Source organism: Geotrypetes seraphini, chromosome 3 (genome assembly GCF_902459505.1).
Source record: "Geotrypetes seraphini chromosome 3, aGeoSer1.1, whole genome shotgun sequence".
NCBI classification, from domain to species: Eukaryota; Metazoa; Chordata; class Amphibia; order Gymnophiona; family Dermophiidae; genus Geotrypetes; species Geotrypetes seraphini.
In genome coordinates this window covers 167,835,049-167,856,454 of record NC_047086.1, presented here as the reverse complement: position 1 = coordinate 167,856,454, position 21,406 = coordinate 167,835,049, and the positions used below count along the sequence as shown (strand labels likewise).

The 21,406-nt window shown below is 43.0% G+C and overlaps 1 protein-coding gene across 2 annotated transcripts in view; it reads right to left on the bottom strand.

The window, feature by feature from the left end:
- Positions 1 to 728: 728 nt before the first annotated feature.
- Positions 729 to 21,406, bottom strand: part of VIP (vasoactive intestinal peptide) — a 37,463-nt gene continuing 16,785 nt past the window's right edge. For both annotated transcript variants that reach the window (XM_033939009.1, XM_033939010.1), the window contains exons 3-7: positions 16,213 to 16,353; positions 15,135 to 15,239; positions 6,041 to 6,172; positions 3,695 to 3,800; positions 729 to 1,313 (exon numbers count right to left, since the gene is read on the bottom strand). In XM_033939009.1, coding sequence (XP_033794900.1) covers positions 1,305 to 1,313; positions 3,695 to 3,800; positions 6,041 to 6,172; positions 15,135 to 15,239; positions 16,213 to 16,353 — 493 coding nt within the window. In that variant the 3' untranslated portion in view covers positions 729 to 1,304. The remainder of the gene's footprint in view (positions 1,314 to 3,694; positions 3,801 to 6,040; positions 6,173 to 15,134; positions 15,240 to 16,212; positions 16,354 to 21,406) is intronic.

Here is a 21,406-nt window from a genome sequence, read left to right as displayed (position 1 = left end):
ATGGTGGGAGATTTTGATGATGATGATTTGGATTATGTCATAATTCTGGTATTACTTGGCTCTTACTAGAAATGTTGGGGGTCAATATTCAGAGCTAATTATCCAGGTACTATATAAGGTTCCGATAGTAACACCTACTACTCAGAAAACTGGTACTCACTAGGCTTAGACAGTGATAATTAGTTGGGCAGTCTGGGGCAGAGATTAGGAAGAGTATGAAGATCTCTGAGTAATGCCAATATTCAGTGCCAGTAGCCGGATAGCTGTCTGGGCAAATTAGGAAAGGAATTTGACCTCATCAAACTTTATTCAGAGCCAAAAGGGATCTTTCACATGGTGATACTGTAAAGTTCATTCCATCGTCTACTGGACTCCACGAAGAATTAATCAGATGGAGTTAGTGTCAATGAACTGGTTCCTTTGCAATTGGACTGTTACTATGAATCAAGTCAAAATATGCACCGATAATAAAATGTCTTTATTGTCTGCATATTTCACAACTTACATTGTAGAATCGTTTTTGCTGTAGATAAAATGTTACATAACAGCAGTCAAGAGAATGATTTTCCCTTATGCTTTGGCATACTTTGGCAATTCTAGATTAAAAATTGCTCCTTGATCATATTATTAAAAATAAACATACATTTCAGACTTTAAATTATGAAAATATTTAAAACCTTGAAGAAAAAAAAAATAAAGTTCTATGAAAGGTCCCAATTGTTTCTAGGCATTCTTTTTTTTTTTTTTTTTTAGCTTTGTGTCACAATGCTAAAAATAATTACACAGTTTTATACAGAACTTTCTAAATTTATGTCTTAAATTACTCATAACATTGGTTTGAATACACTGTATGCAGTTTGCCCTTGCATCTCTGGCTGAAGAAGTAGTGTGAAGAAGTGGTGTGTAAATATATCCATTATTTCATATACTTTGGTCTGAAGGTCCGCTGCCATAGCTCAGTTAAGCTGGTTAAAGCGTAACACGGTTGTCCTCTTGGGCACACTCGTCTTTTAAATGCTTTTATTGAAACAAAGGATTTACAGCAGATGGAAATCACAGGATTGTTCATGGCCTCAAAGGCTTTGCATACATATGTACAACTATCGGTAGAGATCTCTAATTTATTATGTACAAGGTACAGCATATGTCAACCTTTTCATATGTTAGATAAGAAACAAATTGATCACAAGGTTCACTTCACAACATGGTTGTTTTAATTTGAATAACGAAGCCATTTGTCATACTATGTGGAATTCTAGAAAAGTAGTAAACTTGTCTTTGCAGTGTCTTCCCCCATATCATCTTCAGATATTCTGCAAAACAAAAAAAAAAAAATTCGGACAATTTAATTGATTTCTATGCAACTTAAAGAGAAATAATATCATGTCACAAAGACAGCAGCTGTAACATATATTTTCTTCATATGACAGCATTTAATACATCCTACCCCCACCACAGAGGATCTTCAAAAACCCAATCTATAAAAAAGTGTCTTCAAGAGAGAGATTTATTAGTTCATAGGGCATCCTCTGAAAATAAATTTATCAGTAACAAATCTACTGACTGAATACTGAAAGCTGCTGAATGAATAGGAAACCATGGTAACACATTTTGGTGTGAAAAATGGAATACTGATAAATTTCAGCACAGTGTAACAAACTAAATCTATGGAGTATATCTATTTCATATATCTACAACTATCTTTCTGTGTGTGTGTATTATATAAACCAGTCAATATTGAGTTCACAGTGTTATTTGAAACACTGACTGCCATAGGTAGAATTAGCCTTATATATTCAATGTTGGGTCATTTCTGGGTAACTGGCAATTCTAGACTTTGTTCCTTTCATCTAGCTGCCCACCTATGCCTGGAATAAATTACCTCAGTTTGTCTGTCAAGTCCCTTCCCTTGTTTAAAAGCAGACTGAAAACCTACCTTTTTGATATAGCTTTCAATCCTTAACCCTACTCCTCTGCCTGCCAAACCGGCCTGCAGATTAACCGTTCCCCTTAACTGTATCCATGACATCCTATTTGTCTGTCTTGCCTGTTTAGATTGTAAGCTCTTTCTAGCCGGGACTGTTTTATCCTTTGTGATTCTACGCAGCGCTGCGTGTGGCTGGTAGCGCTATAGAAATAATTAATAGTAGTAGTAGTAGTAGTAATAGTAAATATCCAGGGTTAATTTGGCCAGGACCAACATAAAGGGAAGCAAGTCCACCTACCCTCTGATTCTAATGTAACCTCCTTCCACCCAACCCCCAAATCGAATATCTTCCTCATCCACCCTATTCCCCTCCCAAAGAAAGAGTTTGCAAGGCTGCTTCTAGACGTTGTGGTGGCCATTTTCAGGATAGAGACATGAGGAGAAGGAGTGAGTGGGCATTGTTCCTATCCATTGTCAAAGTCTACATAACTGACCACCACTAAGCTACTACTGACACTCGCTTGCTGCTCTATTAGGAATGGCCATAATACTTGAAGCTCTCATAGACCCTGGTATCTACTGTCATTTTCAATTCTTAGGGGGGTAGGAGTCAGTAACTATTGGGAGATGAAGGAGGGTCCATACCTTCATCCCTCTGGTTATCATCTGCTCACCTTCTTGCTCCCTAGATGTTTCCTAGATGTTCCCTTGCTATGTGAACATAAGAATATAAGAGCATAAGAGTTGCCATATTAGGACAGACTAGAGGTTTATCAATCCCAGTATCCTGTTTCCAACAGTGAACAAACTAGGTTACAAGCACCTGGCAAATCCCTAAGAGCAAAATTAGATTTTATGCTACTTATCCTAGGAATAAGCAGTGGATTTTTCCAAATCTATCTCAATAATGACTCATGGGGCTTCTTTTCCTAAGCTGCGATAGCGTTTTTAGCTACATGGCTAGAACTAATGCCAGCTCAATGCTAGTATTAGCGTCTAGCACGTGCAGCAATTCTGCGCGTGCTAAGCGTGCGCTAAAACTGCTATCGCAGCTTAGTAAAAGGAGCCCATAGACTTCTGTTTTAGAAAATTATCCAAACATTTTTTAATCCCTGCAAAGCTAACTGCTTTCACCACATTCTCTGGCAATGCATTCGAGAGTTGAATTATATGTTGAGTGAAGGAATATTTTCTCCAGTTTGGATGTTTTTGGCAGATGGACATTTTTTTGGCCATTTTAAGACATTCATCTGCTTTGAAAATGAGCACCATACTCTATATGTATATAGATAGATAGATATAAAATGAGATCAATTTTCCTTAAGGCAGCTACAAAATAATTCATATATTCAGTAGTGCATAAACGCCACTGAATATAAATAGGAGGGATTCAATAAATGGTGCTCAAAGTCAGGCACTAGGATGATCTGTATTCTGAAATGTGCATTCTGCATGAAATGGCTCACAACACAAAAAGAACTGGCCAGTTAAATAGCACTGAATATCAGGCTTAGAATTGTCCTGTTAATGCCTACTAATTGCAGGAGCAGAAATACCCAGCTATAATGATTATACAGTGATAATCAATCTGTCTAATTATCAGGAAATCTCTTGTCAAGAGGAAATCAGATGTTGGTACTTCTAGGTTGCTACTTCCATTGAAAACTAACATGCTATGAGGCAATATTGTCTTTCAAGATGCTATCTTTTAAAAAAGTACATAGGTCCAAATACAAATAAATGTTATCAATGAAAAAATGAGCCTACCAATGGGAGATGGCTCAGTAGGTCATCTACCGTGACATCATCATAGTTTTCTGAGAAGGCAGGATCTGCTTCTTCTGGAAGATTGGCAGTTTTGATTTCTTCCTCACTGTTGCACATCAGAAAAAAATTGTGCTTTCATACACTCGGAAAAGAACATTGATCACAATATATATATTTTTTTTCATTTCTCTTTATTAAATATATTGGGGTTAAAAACCTGCAAAAGAACTATATTATTTTACAAAATATACCACACATAAATGAAGTGCCCATCAGGCATAACTTAAATATTTCAAGGGTAAATTTCCAAGTTATATCAATGAATAAAGCAGTACTTCACCTGGTCTTTTACAAAAAGGCTTTTCTACAATATGGGTAAAAAACAAACAAACACACAAGCATGCACACTGCCCCCTGGATTCTACATAGGGCACCCAAAGTTGTGCACCCAACTTTGGGTGTATTTCCAAGATGTGCAAGCAAATAAATTGGACAATGAGCTCTGAACCATCAATATTTGGGTGCTGTCAAACAATTATTGATGTTAATTGGCACTCATTAAAATCTGTGTATGCGTTATTCTATAAGGCATGGCATCTAATTCCCAGGGGTGTTCTAAAATGTTGCATGCAGAAAAACAGAATGCCTAAATTGGTTGCCAGAATTTGCATCAGGTTTTAGCAGGTGTTAAGTCTGGTATCCAATAGTTAGGCATGCACTAGGCACCAAATGCTACGCTATATAAGATACGTACCCTTTATAGAATAGCGCTTAGCGCTGAATCTTTGTCAGCGCTTACGTTTCGGCGCCATTTCCTGAATCCAACCTTGTGTGTGCACATTTTTACCCACCGCAGCAGAAGCATCCCCAAAGGCAGAGTTCAGGGACAGTTTGACCTTAATACACACACTTTTGAACATCCAAATAAGGAGGGGAAGGATGAAGGAAAGAAAAGGAAAGTGAGAGTCCCTAAATCTAATCATAATTGGGTACTAGATTTTAATATATTTGCTGCTATTTTGAGTGGAGCTAAGCCTGCTTTGTAGCCAAGCCTTTTTTTTTTTCAAAATAGATATACATAATTTTGAGGACATAGGACCTATGGTGATTAGTCTTGGTTAAATTATGATATTCATTTTAGGAAGTACTTTAAAGACATATATATTTGGCTAACAGGTTACTCTGATTTGGCCCCTGTCCTTTCAAAGTTTTGGCCTCCAGCCCAGTTGGTCAGCAGGATCAACAGGCTGAGCAGGTTTGCACTCAGGTAGTAATGGCTGGGTTGGTTCACAAGGGAGGTCAGCTACTGCAGGGACTGGGAGAGCAGTGCCATTTGGTGGACGACACAGGAGGTGGGAATTTTTATTTGCATTTTAACTCTGCTCAATGTGTGTGGCAAGCCTGCCAGTTTAAACATCAATGTTCTGTTTATGGAAACAAGCAGTCAGCCTTCTGCTTTCATTCTTAAGTCATGCGACTGCTAGGAATGCCAACATGTAGACTTTAATATCTTTTATGCATAAGCCTGCACACAATTTAACAAGGGCCCTCTTCCATATATAAAACAAGCTTTACATACAAAAATACTTTATACAGTTATCTCGTCTCCTGTTTATAATATGTGGCTTCCAGGCAAATTCTGTGTTAAGTCTTTGGTAATGCAGAGGGAATTTTTGATCACTATGCCTAGGGGTGCAAAGTCTGTAAGACTCGCCCCTAGTTTCCAAAGGAAATTACTTGCTTACCTGCTGTTTGAAAACTGCCCATGGGTCCCCATGACCCACTGACTTTACACCTGTTTTTTGCTGTGAGTAGATTTTTAATGGACATCTCCAATCTCATGCAATTCTTTCTAGCCCCAACCTAAACACACCCTTGTGAATGCCTCCCTTCAACATAACCAGAACTATGCATACTACAGAGCCTCACATGTGTTTCTAGCTGCAATGATTAGGAACGGTTTCCAGGCAGAAAATTTATTTCGGTAAATTCATATTTCACTGGTGTACTCTCGTGTCTTTGAAATTTGTCCTGCTAATGTTAAGTACAGGGGTTCTCCATCTAGTCCTCATTACACATTTAGGCAGTCAGGTTTTCTGGATACTCACAATGGATATACATGAGATAGATTTGCATATGCAAATTTATCTCATTTATGTTCATTGCACATATCCTGAAACCATGACTGGTTGGGTTTGACCTGAGCACTGGTTGGAGTACATCTGGTTCAGCAGGCTGATTGCTACAATTAAAGCATCTAAAGGGTAATTCTTAAAAGCATTGCTCTGTTTAAAATCAGATCAGTTGATCTTTGGAGTTGTCTGCAGTGTTTCAAATATCCAGTACCTTCTTTTCCCATTGAGCACTGAATTTATATACTTTTTCACAGCCATTTGTTTCCGAAGACGGCTGTAGTTTTCAGTGAAGATAGCATCAGCGTGACGTTTGTCTGGCATCTGCTCCTCATTAAAGCTGTTACTACATTAACAGAAAAAAAATATGAGATATAGGAAACGCATCAGAAGAGATGGGTAAATTGCTTTCTATAAGAACTATGGGGATCATAATCGAAAGAGAAAACCGTCCAAAAACCGGCCTAAGTTGGCACTTGGACGATCATAAACGAAAGACGTCCAAGTGCCGATAATCAAAACGGGTTTTGGACGTGTTTACTAATGACTTAGGCCTTCCCAGTACCGCTGAATGACAAGAGCTAAATGGGGTGCTTCATGAGGAGTGTCGAGGGTGGGAATTTTTTGGGCGGGCCGTGGGCCGTGCTAGACTTAGTCATACTGAATATATAACCAGAAGTTTTACAACACAGCCTAGACAGAACTTGGACGTTGTGACTTAGGCCATTTAAAACATAGTCTAAGTCACAAAAACCTATATAAAGTGACCAGATAAGCACTGCAAACACATAGTACAGACCCCCACACACTACCCAAAGGATCACCGACCCCCCCCCTAAAAATCATAATCACAACTTTAAATATCTGCCTCCAGAACATCAGCACCTGGCAGCCTGCCATAGGAAAGCTTAGTAGAGCTGCACAGAGGCAGCTTAAGTCATCTTGGGTGTGGGTTAAGGACCCATGGAGAGGATGACCCAGGTCCATAAGCCACTGTAATCACTACATTCATGGTGAAACCCCGAAACCCTTTTGTACTGCCATATAAGTGGCTCCTGCAGCCATTAGGGCTATTGGGGTTGTAGACAGGTGGATATAGTATACTTTGGGGGTGTTTTATGAGGCTCACCATGACCTATAAGGGAGCTGTAGTGAGATGTTTATGAGGCATCTTTTTTGTGAAGTTCACAGCAGTGCCCTGTAAGGTACCACACTATTCAGGTGCCATGTCTGGGTGTCCAGTCCATCACTTTGCTGACCCCCCCCCCCCACGTCCAACAGGGCTTATTCTAGGCGTTTTTGACTTGGACGAATATTTGGATGAAAATTTGGAATAAAGGTGGACAATTTAGCAGCTTGAACATAAGAACATAAGCAGTGCCTCTGCTGGGTCAGGCCAGAGATCCATCATGCCCAGCAGTCCGCTCACGCGGCTGCCCAGTGATCCTCTCTCTGTACCCTTCTATCCCCTTTTCATTCAAGAAATTATCTAATTGAATGATCAGATGGCTGGAAGATGATTAGATGTTAGATGATTTTTAAAAAAAATATATATATTTTGGGCGTATTTTCAAAAATGTGTCCTAAGCTGTGTCTGACTTTGGACGACTTGCGACTTAGGTGAAAACAGACTTAGACGTTTCTTTCAATTATGCCCCTCCACGTATTCAATAGAAATGAATGGATACCTTTGTTTTTTGATTGCTGTTTTTTTAACTGTGTTAAAAATAGCAGGATACCATCTTCTATGGGGCCAATATTCTAATCTTTGGTTTATATACCAGGCCATCTCCCAGTGGAGCTTGACTCGGTTCACATGTAATTAAGACTAGATTACATAGCAGAAAACATAAAGTAAGGAAGAACTAATTAAAAACTAAAGTACATAAGAAAAGCATAAGAAAAATAAGTATAATATTATCATTTCGTTGAGACTATAGTTAAAGCATTTAAAAACTGCGAGAACAACAAAGTTTTCAGGAATTTACAAAATAATTGCAGCTGGCCTTTAAGCCTAATGGAGTCAGGAAGTTCATTCCAGATCTATACAAACTTGAAAACAAAAGATCGACTGAGCTTCCCGGTTAAATTGATTGGTTAGGACTAGCCACTAATATTCAGCGGCTCTTAACTAGCTAAGTGCCACTGGATGCTGTGGTTAGTATCTAAATGAAAGCCAGCTACGTTGGGGTGTTTCAGGGGCAGAGTGGGCACCTGGCTACAGTGGCGTAGTAAGGAGGGTGCGGGGGAATGGTCCGCCCATGGCGCAGTCTTCCTAAGGGCGTGGCACTCCTCCTTCTCTATGACCCCCCCCATGCTCCTCTACTTGCCGCATGCGCACCCCTTGCATTCCCCCACACCTTTTTTACTTCTCCGGTGTGAGGTTGCTACCCACATTGGCATCAGCGTTCTTTCTGATGTCACTTATGGGACCTGCACCTAGGAAGGACTGTCAAAGAGCGAGCTGACACTAAGGTGAGTTAAAAAGACAGAGGGAAAGTGAAGGGGGGAGGCAGGGGCAGGGAAGAGGGTTGGGGAGGGGTGCCACCACCCCAGGAGCCGCTCACCCTTACCACGCCACTGCCTGTCTGCTTGAATTCTAATATTCAGCCCTTAAGCAACCAGGTTTACCACATAAATGGGTGTGTAAAAAAGCCTGCCCTATTTTTATGTGGTGAGCCATGGCCAGTGGCATAGTAAGATTAAGCAGCGCCTGGGGCGGTGGTGCTCCTCCCTTGCCCTCTTCCCCACCCCTCCCCTGCCGTACGCACACACACTTCCCTTTTCCTGTACCTTTTTAACTCTTCCAGCCTGAGAAGCATGCCCATATCGGTGTTGACTTGCCCTATGACATCACATCGGAGCAGTTACCACTGCAGCCAGCGCTAAAAACCTCACTACAGTTTTGTAAAAGGGGGGGGGGGGTATCAGCAATCACTGGGGGAGTTTGTGGGGGTCTGTACTTTGTGTCTTCAGTTTTTATCTGGTCACTTTGGATACCTTCTGGGCACTTAGACCTGCTTTTACATTGCCTAAGTCACAACGTACAAGTTCTGTCCAAGCAGCCTCATTACACTTTTGGTTATACGAAAAAGTCTAGGTCAGCCCATGTCCCGCCCAGATCTTGCCCTGACCATTCCTCCTAAAACGCCCCTTTCAGCTCTGGGCGTACAGCAGCACTGAAGAGGCCTAAGCTGTTTTTAAATACGTCTAAAACCCGTTTCGGTTATCGACACTTAACCGAAACGGGTTTTAGACGTATTTAAAAACAGCTTAGGCCTCTTCAGTGCTGCTGACACTTGGATGACTTGTCTTATTAATTGTCTAAGTGCCAATTTAGATGGGATTTTTGACGTATTTCTGTTTTGATTATGAGCCCCATAGAATTTATGATTGGTGTTTTATCAAAATTTTTAATAAACTTGGAAACTTGGATCAGTAGGTGTTCCGAATAGAATGGAATAAGTTGACAGGACAGTTGAGGCTGCTTTCTGATATTACAGTTACTTTATTTGATATACCGTAATTATTAACATAAAAGTTAAATCAAAAATTCAAATTCAAAAATCTAAGAAACTGCTGAAAGAAACTCTGTTTGTGGAGGCATTTTCTTGATTGAATTATAATTCTGATTGCAAATGCTTCAGATGTATTGATCTATTTATTTATGTTTGTGTTAGTTACATGCTGATTATGTTTGTTTTTATGTAAACCGCTTAGTTTTAAGTGGGTTAGAAATTTTTTAAATAAATAAAATTCTGTTAGGCACCATTTATAGAATCAGGGCCAAGTATTCTAAATTTTAGAACTGCAATGCATATACATGCATTGACATTTTACACCAGTTTCAAGTCATGCACAACCCCATCTCAAGTAAGACCCCTGAAGAAGCCGGAGATACGGCGAAACGGGTCCCGTTGGGCTTCATAGACATTGCATTAGAACTGACAGCGTTTTAAGATAAGTGCTGCCTTTAATCTTATTTGCAGAGTAGCACTTTATTTTTGAGTTGTTTGCACAAAGCATTTGCACTTCATTAAAAATGTAGAACTCAATGAATGATATCTTTGACCTGTATAAGCTATTTGGAGAAATCAATTTTGATTTAACAGCACAGGTATCTAAGAGTTCTGCAATATATTGTAGGTATTCTTATATTCACAAGTCCTTTATATTTGGTTGATCTATCGTTTAGTGGACTTGTTTCCATTGTAAGTTCTTTGAGTGGTATACAAAATAGAGAGCTGCACGGGAACGGGGACGACGGGAATCCCGCGGAACCCGCAGGCATCCCGCGGGTTCCCCCTTTGGGTCACGGGGATCCCGTGGGGACGCCCCTAGGGTCGCGGGGATCCCGTGGGGACGCCCCCTAGGGTTGCGGGGATCCCGTGGGGACGCCTCCGAGGGTCGCGGGGTTCCTGCGGGGCTGAATGTACTCAGTCACGCGGCTCTTCTCCCTACCTTCTCTGCTTGCAGCACAGAGCCGAACGGAAGTCTTCCCGACGTCAGCACTGACGTCGGAGGGGAGGGAGGGCTTAAACAAAGCCCTCCCTCCCTCCGACGTCAGCGCTGACGTCGGGAAGACTTCCGTTTGGCTCTGTGCTGCAGGCAGTGCAGGTAAGGAGGAGAGTAGCCTCGCGGTTCGAGTGGCTACCAAGGGAGGGGGCGGTCCGCCCCGCCACACCCCACCCCGGTTGCAGCACAGCCGGCCAGGTCCCCTTACTTTTGTGGCACTTCCCCGACCGACCGACAACAGCCCCGGTCCGACAATCCTCCCTGCCCTGTAGCCGTGAATCTAAATTATCTTCTTACAGCAGCTGTAATAAGGTAATTTAGATTCGCAGTTAAGGGCAGGGAGGTTTGTCGGACCGGGGCTGTTGTCAGTCGGTCGGGGAAGTGCCACAAAAGTAAGGGGACCTGGCCGGCTGTGCTGCACCCGGGGCGGTAGAGAAGGAGTGGGGAGAAGGACGCTGAAAGGCCATGGGGAAGACGGGAGGAGGGGGGGAAGGACTCTGAAAGCACTTGAAGACAGAGGAGGGAGAAGGACGCTGAAAGCACATGGGGAATACAAAGGGGTGGAGAAGGACGCTGAAAGGCCATGGGAAGGGGGGGGGAAGGACTCTGAAAGCACTTGTGGAAGACAGAGGGGGGAGAAGGATGCTGAAAGCACATGGGAAAGACAAAGGGGTGGAGAAGGACGCTGAAAGGACATGGGGAAGACGGGGGGGGGTGGAGAAGGACGCTGAAAAGCCATGGGGAAGACAGAGAGGGAGAAGGACGCTGAAAGGACATGGGGAAGCAGAGGGGGGAGAAGGACACTGAAAGCACATGGGGAAGACAAAGGGGTGGAGAAGGACGCTGAAAGGACATGGGGAAGACGGGGGGGGGGTGGAGAAGGATGCTGAAAAGCCATGGGGAAGACAGAGGGGGGAGAAGGATGCTGAAAGGAAATGGGGAAGAGAGAGTAGGGAGAAGACGCTGGCAGGGAAGAAGACAGATGCCAGACTATGGGGGGAGTGGAGAGAAGAAGATGGGTGCCAGACCAATTTGGAAGGGGGAAGAAAGGGAGAGGCACAGTAACAGAGCAAATGGAAGATGCAGAAGGAAGAGAGACAGTGGATGGAAGGAATTGAATGAGAACATGAGGAAAGCAGAAACCAGGCAACAAAGGTAGGAAAAGAATTATATTTCTTTTTTTTTATTTTGCTTCAGGATAAAGTAGTATATTAGTTGTGTTGATAAAAATTTATAAACATTAGAGGCTCTGGTAGAAACCCATTTGCAAAGTATGTATTCTTCCCAATTAATATTTTCAAATTAATAAAGTCTTTTTGCTTATTTGTAAATGGGTTTCTACCAGAGCCTTTAATTCAGTAGCATAATTAAATGAAATAACTATTTCTGAAGTTTATATGGACGGGCGGGGACGGAGGGGATTCCTCGCGGGGACGGGTGGGGACGGAGGGGATTCCTCGCGGGGACGGGTGGGGACGGAGGGATTCCTCATGGGGGCGGGTGGGGACGGGTGGGATTCCTCACGGGGACGGGTGGGGACGGGTGGGACTTTGGCGGGGACGGGTGGGACGGGTGGGATTTCTGTCCCCGCGCAACTCTCTAATACAAAATCAACCATTTAGATATGTAAATGGTGCTACCTGAATAGACATTACATAGCAAAAATGTTCGATATACATGTGTGTGGCACTACTTAAATGTATAAAAACCATTTCTTTTTTGAATGTGTTCATTTAAAAAATGGTTTCCCCTCAAGTGTGGTGCCAAATGTATATGCTTCTTTTGAGATGCTAGAAATATTTTATAAAAGGCTCCATGTTTATTTACCAAGTCAGTTACAATTTACTACCACAGTTTTTAATGCCAGATCTAATTGCCCATTTTCCTACCTACAGTAGAAACCCTATGCAAAGTTATCCCAAATTGAATTTGGTTAAACTGAGCCCATTGTTTCAGACACTAGTTATTTAATAGCTTGCCAAGGTCAAGTCTTATTGCTATTGAGTACTGGGTGAATTTATATTATGGCAAAGGGGTATGTTTACTAAGATACAGTAAGATAGCACATGTTTAACACATGCTAATAGCTAGATCGTGGTAAAAGTCTGGTGCTAACTGCTTAGGGAAGGACATGGCAGGGACTGGGTAGGGTATGAGTGAAGAGTCAGTTTGCCATGAGTTGCACACACTAACTCACAAATCTGAAGTTAACATTAGTTCAGTTTACATTACCTCAATAGATAGTGGTAGGTACAGGGATGTTCATAGGGCCTAATTCAATAAATGGTGCCTAAGTCCTAGGTGCCACTCAATGCAATCTTCCACTAGGCGCCAATCACAGAATCATATGTACTGGCACCTAACTTGACTTAGATGCCTGTACATAGTGGCATAGTGAGGGTAAGAGGTGCCCAGGAGGATGACGCCCTTCTCCCGCCCTCTTCTCCGCCCCCACCTCCAGCCGCTCTTTCCCCACCCCCTCCTGCTGCGCGCACATGCCCCTTCCCTTCCCCCGTACATCTTTAACGTTCCTGGTGTGAGCAGCAACCTCAACCTGCTGCTCATGCCAGCATTGGCTCTTACTCCGTTGTCACTTCCTAGGCATGGGTCCAGGAAGTGACGTCAGAGAAAAAGCTGACGATCAAGTTTCAAGTTTATTTATAATTGAATATACCACCCAAACAGCCTTCTAGGCGGTGTACACTGTCCGCGTGAGCAGCAGATGGGGTTGCTGTTTGCGCTGGGAACGTTAAAGAGGTACGTGAGAAGGGAAGGAGCATGCATGAGCGGTAGTGGGGGGGGGGGGCAGAGTGGAAGACAGGTGCTAGCGCCCTCACAAAGATGACGCCTAGGGTGGACTGCTCCCCCCCCTCAGTACGCTACTGCCAATACATTAAGTCAAGGTTTTCCTGGCATCAAACACAGACACCTACCGGCGCCTATGTTATGCTATTCTCTACTCTAGTGTTTCTCAACTCGATCCTGGAGTACCCCCTTGCCAGTCGGGTTTTCAGGATATCCACATTAAATTTGCTTAAACTTGATTTGCATACACTGCCTCTATTACATGCAGATTTCTTTGTGGATATCTTGAAAACGTGACTGGCAAGGGGGTACTCCAGGACCGAGTTGAGAAACATTGCTCTACCCCAACCACACCCACTTTTCAGATAGGGTTTGTTAGGTACTGCTAGGTGCCTTGATTTAGATGTGCAATTTTAATGTTAAATTGTTTTCAATTGACTTTTAATGGAGCTTTCAATTAAAATGCCTTATTACAGTCAATTATTGAATTTGGAGTTACATGCAGGATTCAACTAGGAACCACTAGGCAACTACAATCAAGAATCCTAGTGGCACCTAATCTAGGTAACATTTATAGAATTACCCCCTCCCCCCCACCAATAATGCCAGAAAGTAAGGCACACTAGGGAATATTTCTTTGCATAAACTGCAGAGGGAATGCTGGACAAACTCCCAACAGTTACTGCAAAGCCATTGCATTTAACGTGGGTTAACGATGACTATTCTATTATTAAGACTGTTCAAAAACATTAGCAACCATAGTACAGTATAACAGTAATAAAAACTTGTTTTCTTGTGAAATATTATTAGAAAACAAAATCTAAAAGAAATTCTCATATATTATTAATTTAAATCAAATTGCATAGTACATATTTGCTCTTCTTTTTCAACCCATTTTTGTGAAATGGCAATCATAAAGCTTGGTCCTGGTTTGAATTTATCCCAAAACATCAAGCCTGTGATGAGAATGTGTTAATTGTCTTTGATATGAAATGGTTTCTATCAATTTAGTAAATGTTTTGTTGAACACATCTTTCTTTATTCATAAATGGGTTTTAATTAATAAAGTATTTCAAATAGGTAGTAAATCTGGCACCACGGTGGGGTCATGATCAAATAACCCCCAACAATGAGGAGTAGGTAAAAAGAGGATATTTGAAAGAACAACATTAGCTAAGTCGAGGTTCCTAAATGTCATCTTTGAGATCTGAATAAATCTGATAACTGAAATATGCCAATTAACCTGGTTCTTACTAGAGAATGACATGGTGGCAGTTACCCGCGGCTAGCTGCAGGTAGCTACGGATAACCCGCCGAAATGGTGGGAGGGAAAAAGTGCTCACTGTGGGCATGGGGACACATATGTGTGGGCAGAAGCTTCTCCTCTGATGCAACTTCCACACACGCGACTGCAGGCACAGGCAGGCAGTCTCTGCCAGATTCAGTAAGTTTCTTTACTAAAACGACGCAAAGGTAAGGGGGAGGGAGGGAGGGAGATAGATTTGGCCGTAGATTTGGCTTTGGGAGTTCCTGGCAGCCCTGACACCCAACAAATCTCGAGCCCAGCCAGGGACCTAAGCACAAGCAGGCAGGCAGTCTCCACCAGCTTCAGTAATTTTCTTTACTAATGCATTGCGAAGGTAAGGGGGAGGGAGCGAGATTCTCAGGTCACTGAAGGGTGGTGAGGTGGCGAGAGGGAAGGGTGGATGCTGCGGGGAAGGGGACGGGGCGGTGAAGGGGAAGGCGGGAATGGGGACGGGGCAGTGAAGAGGACGGCGGGAATGAGGATGGGGCAGTGAAGGGGATGGTGGTCTGGTGAAGGGGCAGTGACGGGGACAGATTTTTTTCCACGTGTCATTCTCTAGTTCTTACATTGCTTATGTGGATGCTCTAGATACATGACCCATTGGAGTTTATCATGAATCAGATATTTGAAACAACTGAGCTAGATGTATTATTTATCAAAGGGATAAGTGTAAGATTTTTACCTTCCTCTTTTTCCGATAAGAGACTCTAGGTATTTTCTTGCAGCAAGTTCTCCCAGGAATTTGCTGTAGTTACTAGTGAAAATTCCATCAGTATGCCTTGCTGTTCTAGATCAAATGACAAAACAATTCCATAACAGCAAAAAACAACAATGAACTTTATACAGTCAAGAGTTTAAATTTCCTAACTGTTCCTCTTGGTAGCAATGATTGATAACTTCCGATTTACATATCTGGTTTGTTTTACGCCTCTAAAACTAGGCATGCTAGAAAAGCTTAAAAGAACACTCTTTTATCTCCTGTTTTAATTATCATTTGTAGAGCATGTATCAGATGTATACCAAAATATAAAGACAATTCTATTATGGGGTTCTCACATTTACACACCTCTTGCATGTATTAGTATGACCCCTGAGTTCGCAGGGGGATAGTTAGCCTTGGCAGAGCTGCATCATTAGCAATTAGGTGGAGATGAAATGGGAGAGAGAGAGAAGGTAATGAGTGAGGTGCTGGAGGTGAGTGGTAATGCATGGATTAAGGGAGTGGAGTATAATAGTGTAGTTGGGGAGAGATGTGATTGGAAGGATGAGAGGTTGAGTGTTGTGGGAAGTGTGGGCAAAGGGTTGGAGAAGGAAGCTGATTGGCTGGAGGAGAGATGGGACAGGTAGAGTTGCTGAGGGAATTTAGAGGGTGGAGGTTAATGTTTGGGTGGTGGGTGAGAGGTTAGGTATGGGAAAAGGTTTGGGAAGTTCCCCCCCCCCTCCTACCCTGTGGGGGTTTTGGTGTTGGTATGGGTTGTGGGCTATAGGGGGATGCAGGGGGTTTGGAGGGGGCAGTTGTGGGGGATGTCTGCATTCTTTAGTTTGATTCATTTTTAATTATTTTGCTGCTGTCCCATAGGAATAATACTGTAGTATATTACTTTATTTCCAATTTTATTGTCCAGCTAGTTGATATTAATTTTTGCCAAGCTAAATAATTTTCTTCCTTTTTTATTACTCGGCTGAATAAGTGCCTTGTAGTAATTTACAAGCAAATTATTCTAGTAGGTAACCAATAATTAAGACCCTGAAAAACTCACCTGCTGAGTGCTCTGTTCACATCAACATACAATTTATCGTTTTTAGGCAACGTACTTTGCAAAATGTCGGTGTCAGATTTTAAGGAACCTGTGATTTGGTCAGGCTCACTTGGCCCATCAAATGGCAATCTGTTTCCCAACCTGCACAGGTAGAAAATACAAATGTGTTGGCAAAAACAACTGACCAGAAGCTAAACTGGAAAATCATGCAGGATTAATGAAGTAAAAGAAGAAACTTTCAGGATTGACTTTGTTTTCCGTTAAGGTTTTCTCCTGCTCCTATGGGCTTGTGGTTCATATGGAATAAAGGATTGGTCTGTCGTCAGGAACATTTATTTACAACTACTTGGAGGGGTTCCCCCCCACCCCCATTTTATGTTCTTTCTAGAATAACTTTAAAAACAATCATTGAAGTAACTGCACCCACACAGGAGCCATTCATCGAGGCTCTTCAGCAACGCTACTTTCAAGAGTTCTAAATTCAGCTACTAACTGTCACTTTTACGTGACGGCTATGACTCCCTCCGAATCCTCACAGAGGCTCAGAATGCTGAATCCTCAGGAATCAACGCACAATACAGACACTGACTCCTAGATTTTATATAAGTTGCTCAAATTTGGGTGCAGATCCCAGATGCATAAATTAATTAGGCAATTAGGCACTAACAATCAATTATTGGAGTTAATTGGAATACACCCTAAATTGATTAGCACCAATTGATGATTTCCCCCTCAATACAGTGTAGGAAAAAGTGGCGTAGTTAGGGGGGAGGTCCTCCCCCATGCCATGTTGGTGAGGGTGCCGGCACCCCTTCTTTTCTCCACCCCCTCTTTCCCTGAATCCCTGCTGCACATGCATACCCTTTCCTTACCCCATACTTCTTTTAACTGCCCTGGCACAAACAGCGTCAGCGTCGGCTCTCCCTCTGATGTCACTTCCATGTCCCGTGCCTAGGAAATGATGTCGGAGGGAGAACCAACACTGCCAAGGGCAGCATGTTGGTGATGCTGCTCGCGCCATGGAAGTTGAAAGAGATATGGGGTAGGTAAAGGGTGTGCGCGCGTGGCAGGGGGCAGAGGATGGGGCAGGAGTGGGGGAAGGAGAAGAGGGTGGGGGAGGAGGCACCACTGCCCCAGCACTTCTCATCCTCATTATGCCACTGGTAGGAACTATGTCTGAATCACAGGCCCTTTATCAAAATTGTGCTGTCCATCATGGTGATTTGTTTGTGCCATCTGTAAGGGAATTGAGACTGAATTCTTCATGTGTGACTATGTTTTCATGTAGGGGACTCCAGGAATGGAATCTTATACCCTTTTATATCAGAAAACAATATAATCTTGATGGGTTTAAGAAGTTATTGAAGAGACATTTATTTTGTAATATGAAATATGGGCATTAAGGCATCTGTTTTGGTGTAAGCACCGGTCGCTTATTTTGTGAGTGTTTTTTACATGTATTTTATGTATTTTTATTATGTATGTTTATATTGTGAGCTGCTTTGGGAAAAGCGGGTTATAAATAAATTAAAAACAACAACAAACAAACAGTAAACAGCTGAGTTATGTGCTAGTAGCAGTGCCTAATAACATCAAAACATAACTTAAATGTTTATTTATATACCGCATTAGCCTTTCGGTTCCAGGCGGTGTACAGGATAGTAAAAAACATCAAGGAACAGTAATTTTTTTACTAATTAGAATAACACAGTTTTACTAATGCATAAAAAACAATAAACAAAAAATTGAGGTTGGGGTAAGATTATGAGTGAAAGTTGTCTAGTCTTGGGTCATCAAGGGTTAATTTAAAACTGGGTCATCAGGTTTGGGGAAAGGAGGATTTTTCAGGATCTTCCTAAAATGCATGTATGATGTAGAAGAATGGACCAGATGATTCCATACTGGATCTTTAGAAGCTATTTGGAAGGATGAGAATTTATTGATGAATCTCTTATGCGAGAAACCTTTAACAGATGGGAAGGAAAAGAGTGACTGGGGTCGAGAGGTCCGCTCGGGTCTGGAAAATAAGAAATGATTGGTGAGGTAATCAGAAATAAACCATATAGGGCCTTATAGAAGAGACAGCCGAACTTACAAAATACCCGATTCTCAATTTTTAGCCAGTGGAGTTTGTTGTAGAAAGGGGTTAAGTGATCAATTTTTTCAAGTTAAATATCAGCCTTACTGCGGTGTTTTGAATTATGCTTAATTTCTGGAAATGTCTGCGAAGTCCAGATAGGTAGATGATGTTATAGTAGTCCAAGATACTGAGAACTAGCGATTGGACCAGGAGAGTAAATGGCGCTTGGTCAAAGAATTTCATGATGGATCTAAGTCTCCAAAGAGTGGACAATCCTTTGCGAGTAACATGATTGATTTGAGCAGTCAATGTTAGCTATCTGTCCAAGTGCACGCCTAAGATTCAGATTGTTGGTGATAAAGGATGTATGGTTCCCCTCAAGGTTAAGAAGCAGGCCAGAGTAACTTGTGGGTCACTGCAGAGGAGGGTAGCCAATAGGACAGAAAAGGGGTGGAGACAAGGTGAGTGGTGGGCAATTTAAACTAGGACTCTCCCAGCACAGCCATATTTTTAGTGGCGCACCGGGAGGAAGAGGACAGTGGTCTGTGCCTTACCTCCCTAAAGCCCAGTCCACAGCTGATAAGGGCACTCCGCTTAACAGGTCGGAGCGCCGTTCTCTTCTTCCTCACTCGTCGGTCGTGCTGCCGCTGCACGTCGGAGGCTCGCATTCACTGTGAGGCCTCCCTGAACACTTTTGGTGGCACATGGTTACCATGCATGGCGCTCTCCGGCCGCGCCTGGCCAACCGCCTCTTCTTGTTCTCAGTCGATGCTACTCTGTGCTCCACGGCGCAGCAGGTAATGGAAAGGAGAACTCCAAAGCTGCTGTAACTGGGCATCAGTTGCCAGGTAAAATTTCCCTTTGTTATCTTTGGGGCTTATTCTATTAACAAGGATGGCTATGGCCCGAGTCACCTTCAATATGGATTTTCCGTATATCTTTTCCATGCGGGTTTATTCCACTAGCATCCTGATGCATCCATATAATTCTCATAGTTTCGCTTATTTGTGCAATTCCATTTTGACAATGTCCTCTAGATATTGTTCCGGGGGTTGCGGAATGGGATGTTGGAACATCTGGTTCATATATAACACTTTCTTTCTCACTGGAAGTTTCAGTTCATGTCAAGGGCAGCATTTGCAGAAACAGATGGATTTTAGAGGACTGCCTGGGTTATAAGCATAGAATAGGGGCTTTAGGATATGCTGGCGGCTGATGCTCCACTGTTGGGGGAAGATGGGGGGGAGGAGGAGCAACGTAGGGTATTGGAATGTAGGGTATTTGATTTTCTTTCAATCAGGATAGCAGATCTTGTTCATTTGGTGTATCTAAGGAAGGGGATAGCAGCTTCCCTGTGCAATGACCTTCCCAAGGCCTTCGCCACTCACCTCAGTGGCGCTCTGTGGTGACACTTGCTCCTCCTCTTTCTCCCCAGGAGTGGCTAGACTTTGAGGCAGGGGTTAGTGGGAGGTGTGACTTGCTCTTGCAGGATGTTCCTAGGATGGGTTATTGGATAGGGAGTGGCATTATGGCATACTCCAGATTCTCTTGACAGTTCTTGCTTCTCAAGGTTTTCTTTCCATGAATCCTTAGCAAGCCCATGGAGGGCGCAGCTCAGGTTCCTTGTCTATTCCTTTGGCTCCCCTATTTCTACAAGTGTGAGGATGGTCAGTGGGTGGAGCGGAAACTGGGGACACATCTGTCTTGAGCACAGCTGGAAGTTGCTTGGCTGGAGTGCTATAACCATTAATTTGCTTCTTCTATCCTGGAAGGAACCTGACTTTCCTGTATCATGTCCATCATCACAAACTAGGGCCATTCTTCGGCTTGTCAGTTGGCAAGCCCTTGGAGGATGCAGTTCAGGTTCCCTGTCTATCAGGTAAATTTCCTGGGTCCCCTACTGAGAATGGTCAGTGGGTGGAGCTTCTTTGGGGGGCACATCAGTCAGGAACACAGCTATGAATTGCTTGGCAGGAGTCCTATAACTATTAATTAGCTCCCTCTTTTCTGGAAGTAGCCCAACTTTCCTGGGTCATGTACATCTTCCTAAACTAAGACCAATTCTTCTGTTTGTCAGTTTCTGAGGACCCAATTTAGGCTGTTTCTTCGGTTTAACATCAGGCTTACCTTAGACCTGCTGTCGGCTATATGGCCACTATAGCATCACTCATCACCTTGGTATACATGTTGTTAGATCTCCCCTTTTCACAGCCACTAGCAGGGAGTATCAGGGATGACCACTTACAGGTGTTTGCCTGGAGCTTCACGCAGGTGCCAAATTGCCTGAGCACGGGACATGCTGGATCATCTGGGGCGGGGGAGGGGGTGAAGGGAGCTGACGGTCAGGCTTGAAAGGAGCATTTTCGCTGTCCAGGAGCGGATTCCATGTCAATGGATCACTGTCTTGACATGGTCTCCATGTTTGAGCCACGGTCCTGGCTTGTCGTCTCAGTGATGGGGACGGGGACTTTATATAGTCGATCGTGCACCCATGAGGGCAGAGCGATTCCATGTTTTCTTAAAAGGTATTGGCTACTGCCTCAGCAGCAACTGTCCTGTCTTTCTCTCCCTAAGTTCGAGCCTCTTGGGTTCATAATGAGCTGTGGCTTTGCTTCAGTGGCAGTTATCTCTTACCTTGGGGTGATCTTACGCATTTGTTTGTCTGTCTATAGTCTCCTTTCCTTAGGAAGGAAGTAGTATGTATTTTTGACCACTCTGGGTGCGCAGGACTTATGTGGTAGGGATTACGCGGTACAAGTCCAGGTACAAATCGGGCCAATGATCTTTTGACTCTCTTATCACAGTCATAGGCAATCATCATACATTATGTAAGCAATATGACCTCCATGCACAGTGTCATGTGGCAGGATATTGCAGAAGCAGCCAGAATATGCGGAGGCAGCACACTGGAGAGAATGAGACAACAGAGTCCAAGAAGCGGATGAGTCCAAGAAGCGGATGTTTAAATTCATTCAGGCACTCTGCATGTGCACATGGGGCTTTATTACTTGAATGGGGATGGGGTTTATCTCGGCATAGGTCCGGATACTTTTCCTCAGCAATGCTTACACACAATGTCCAGTACCCTTGAAGGATGCCACAGCATGGGGTCCT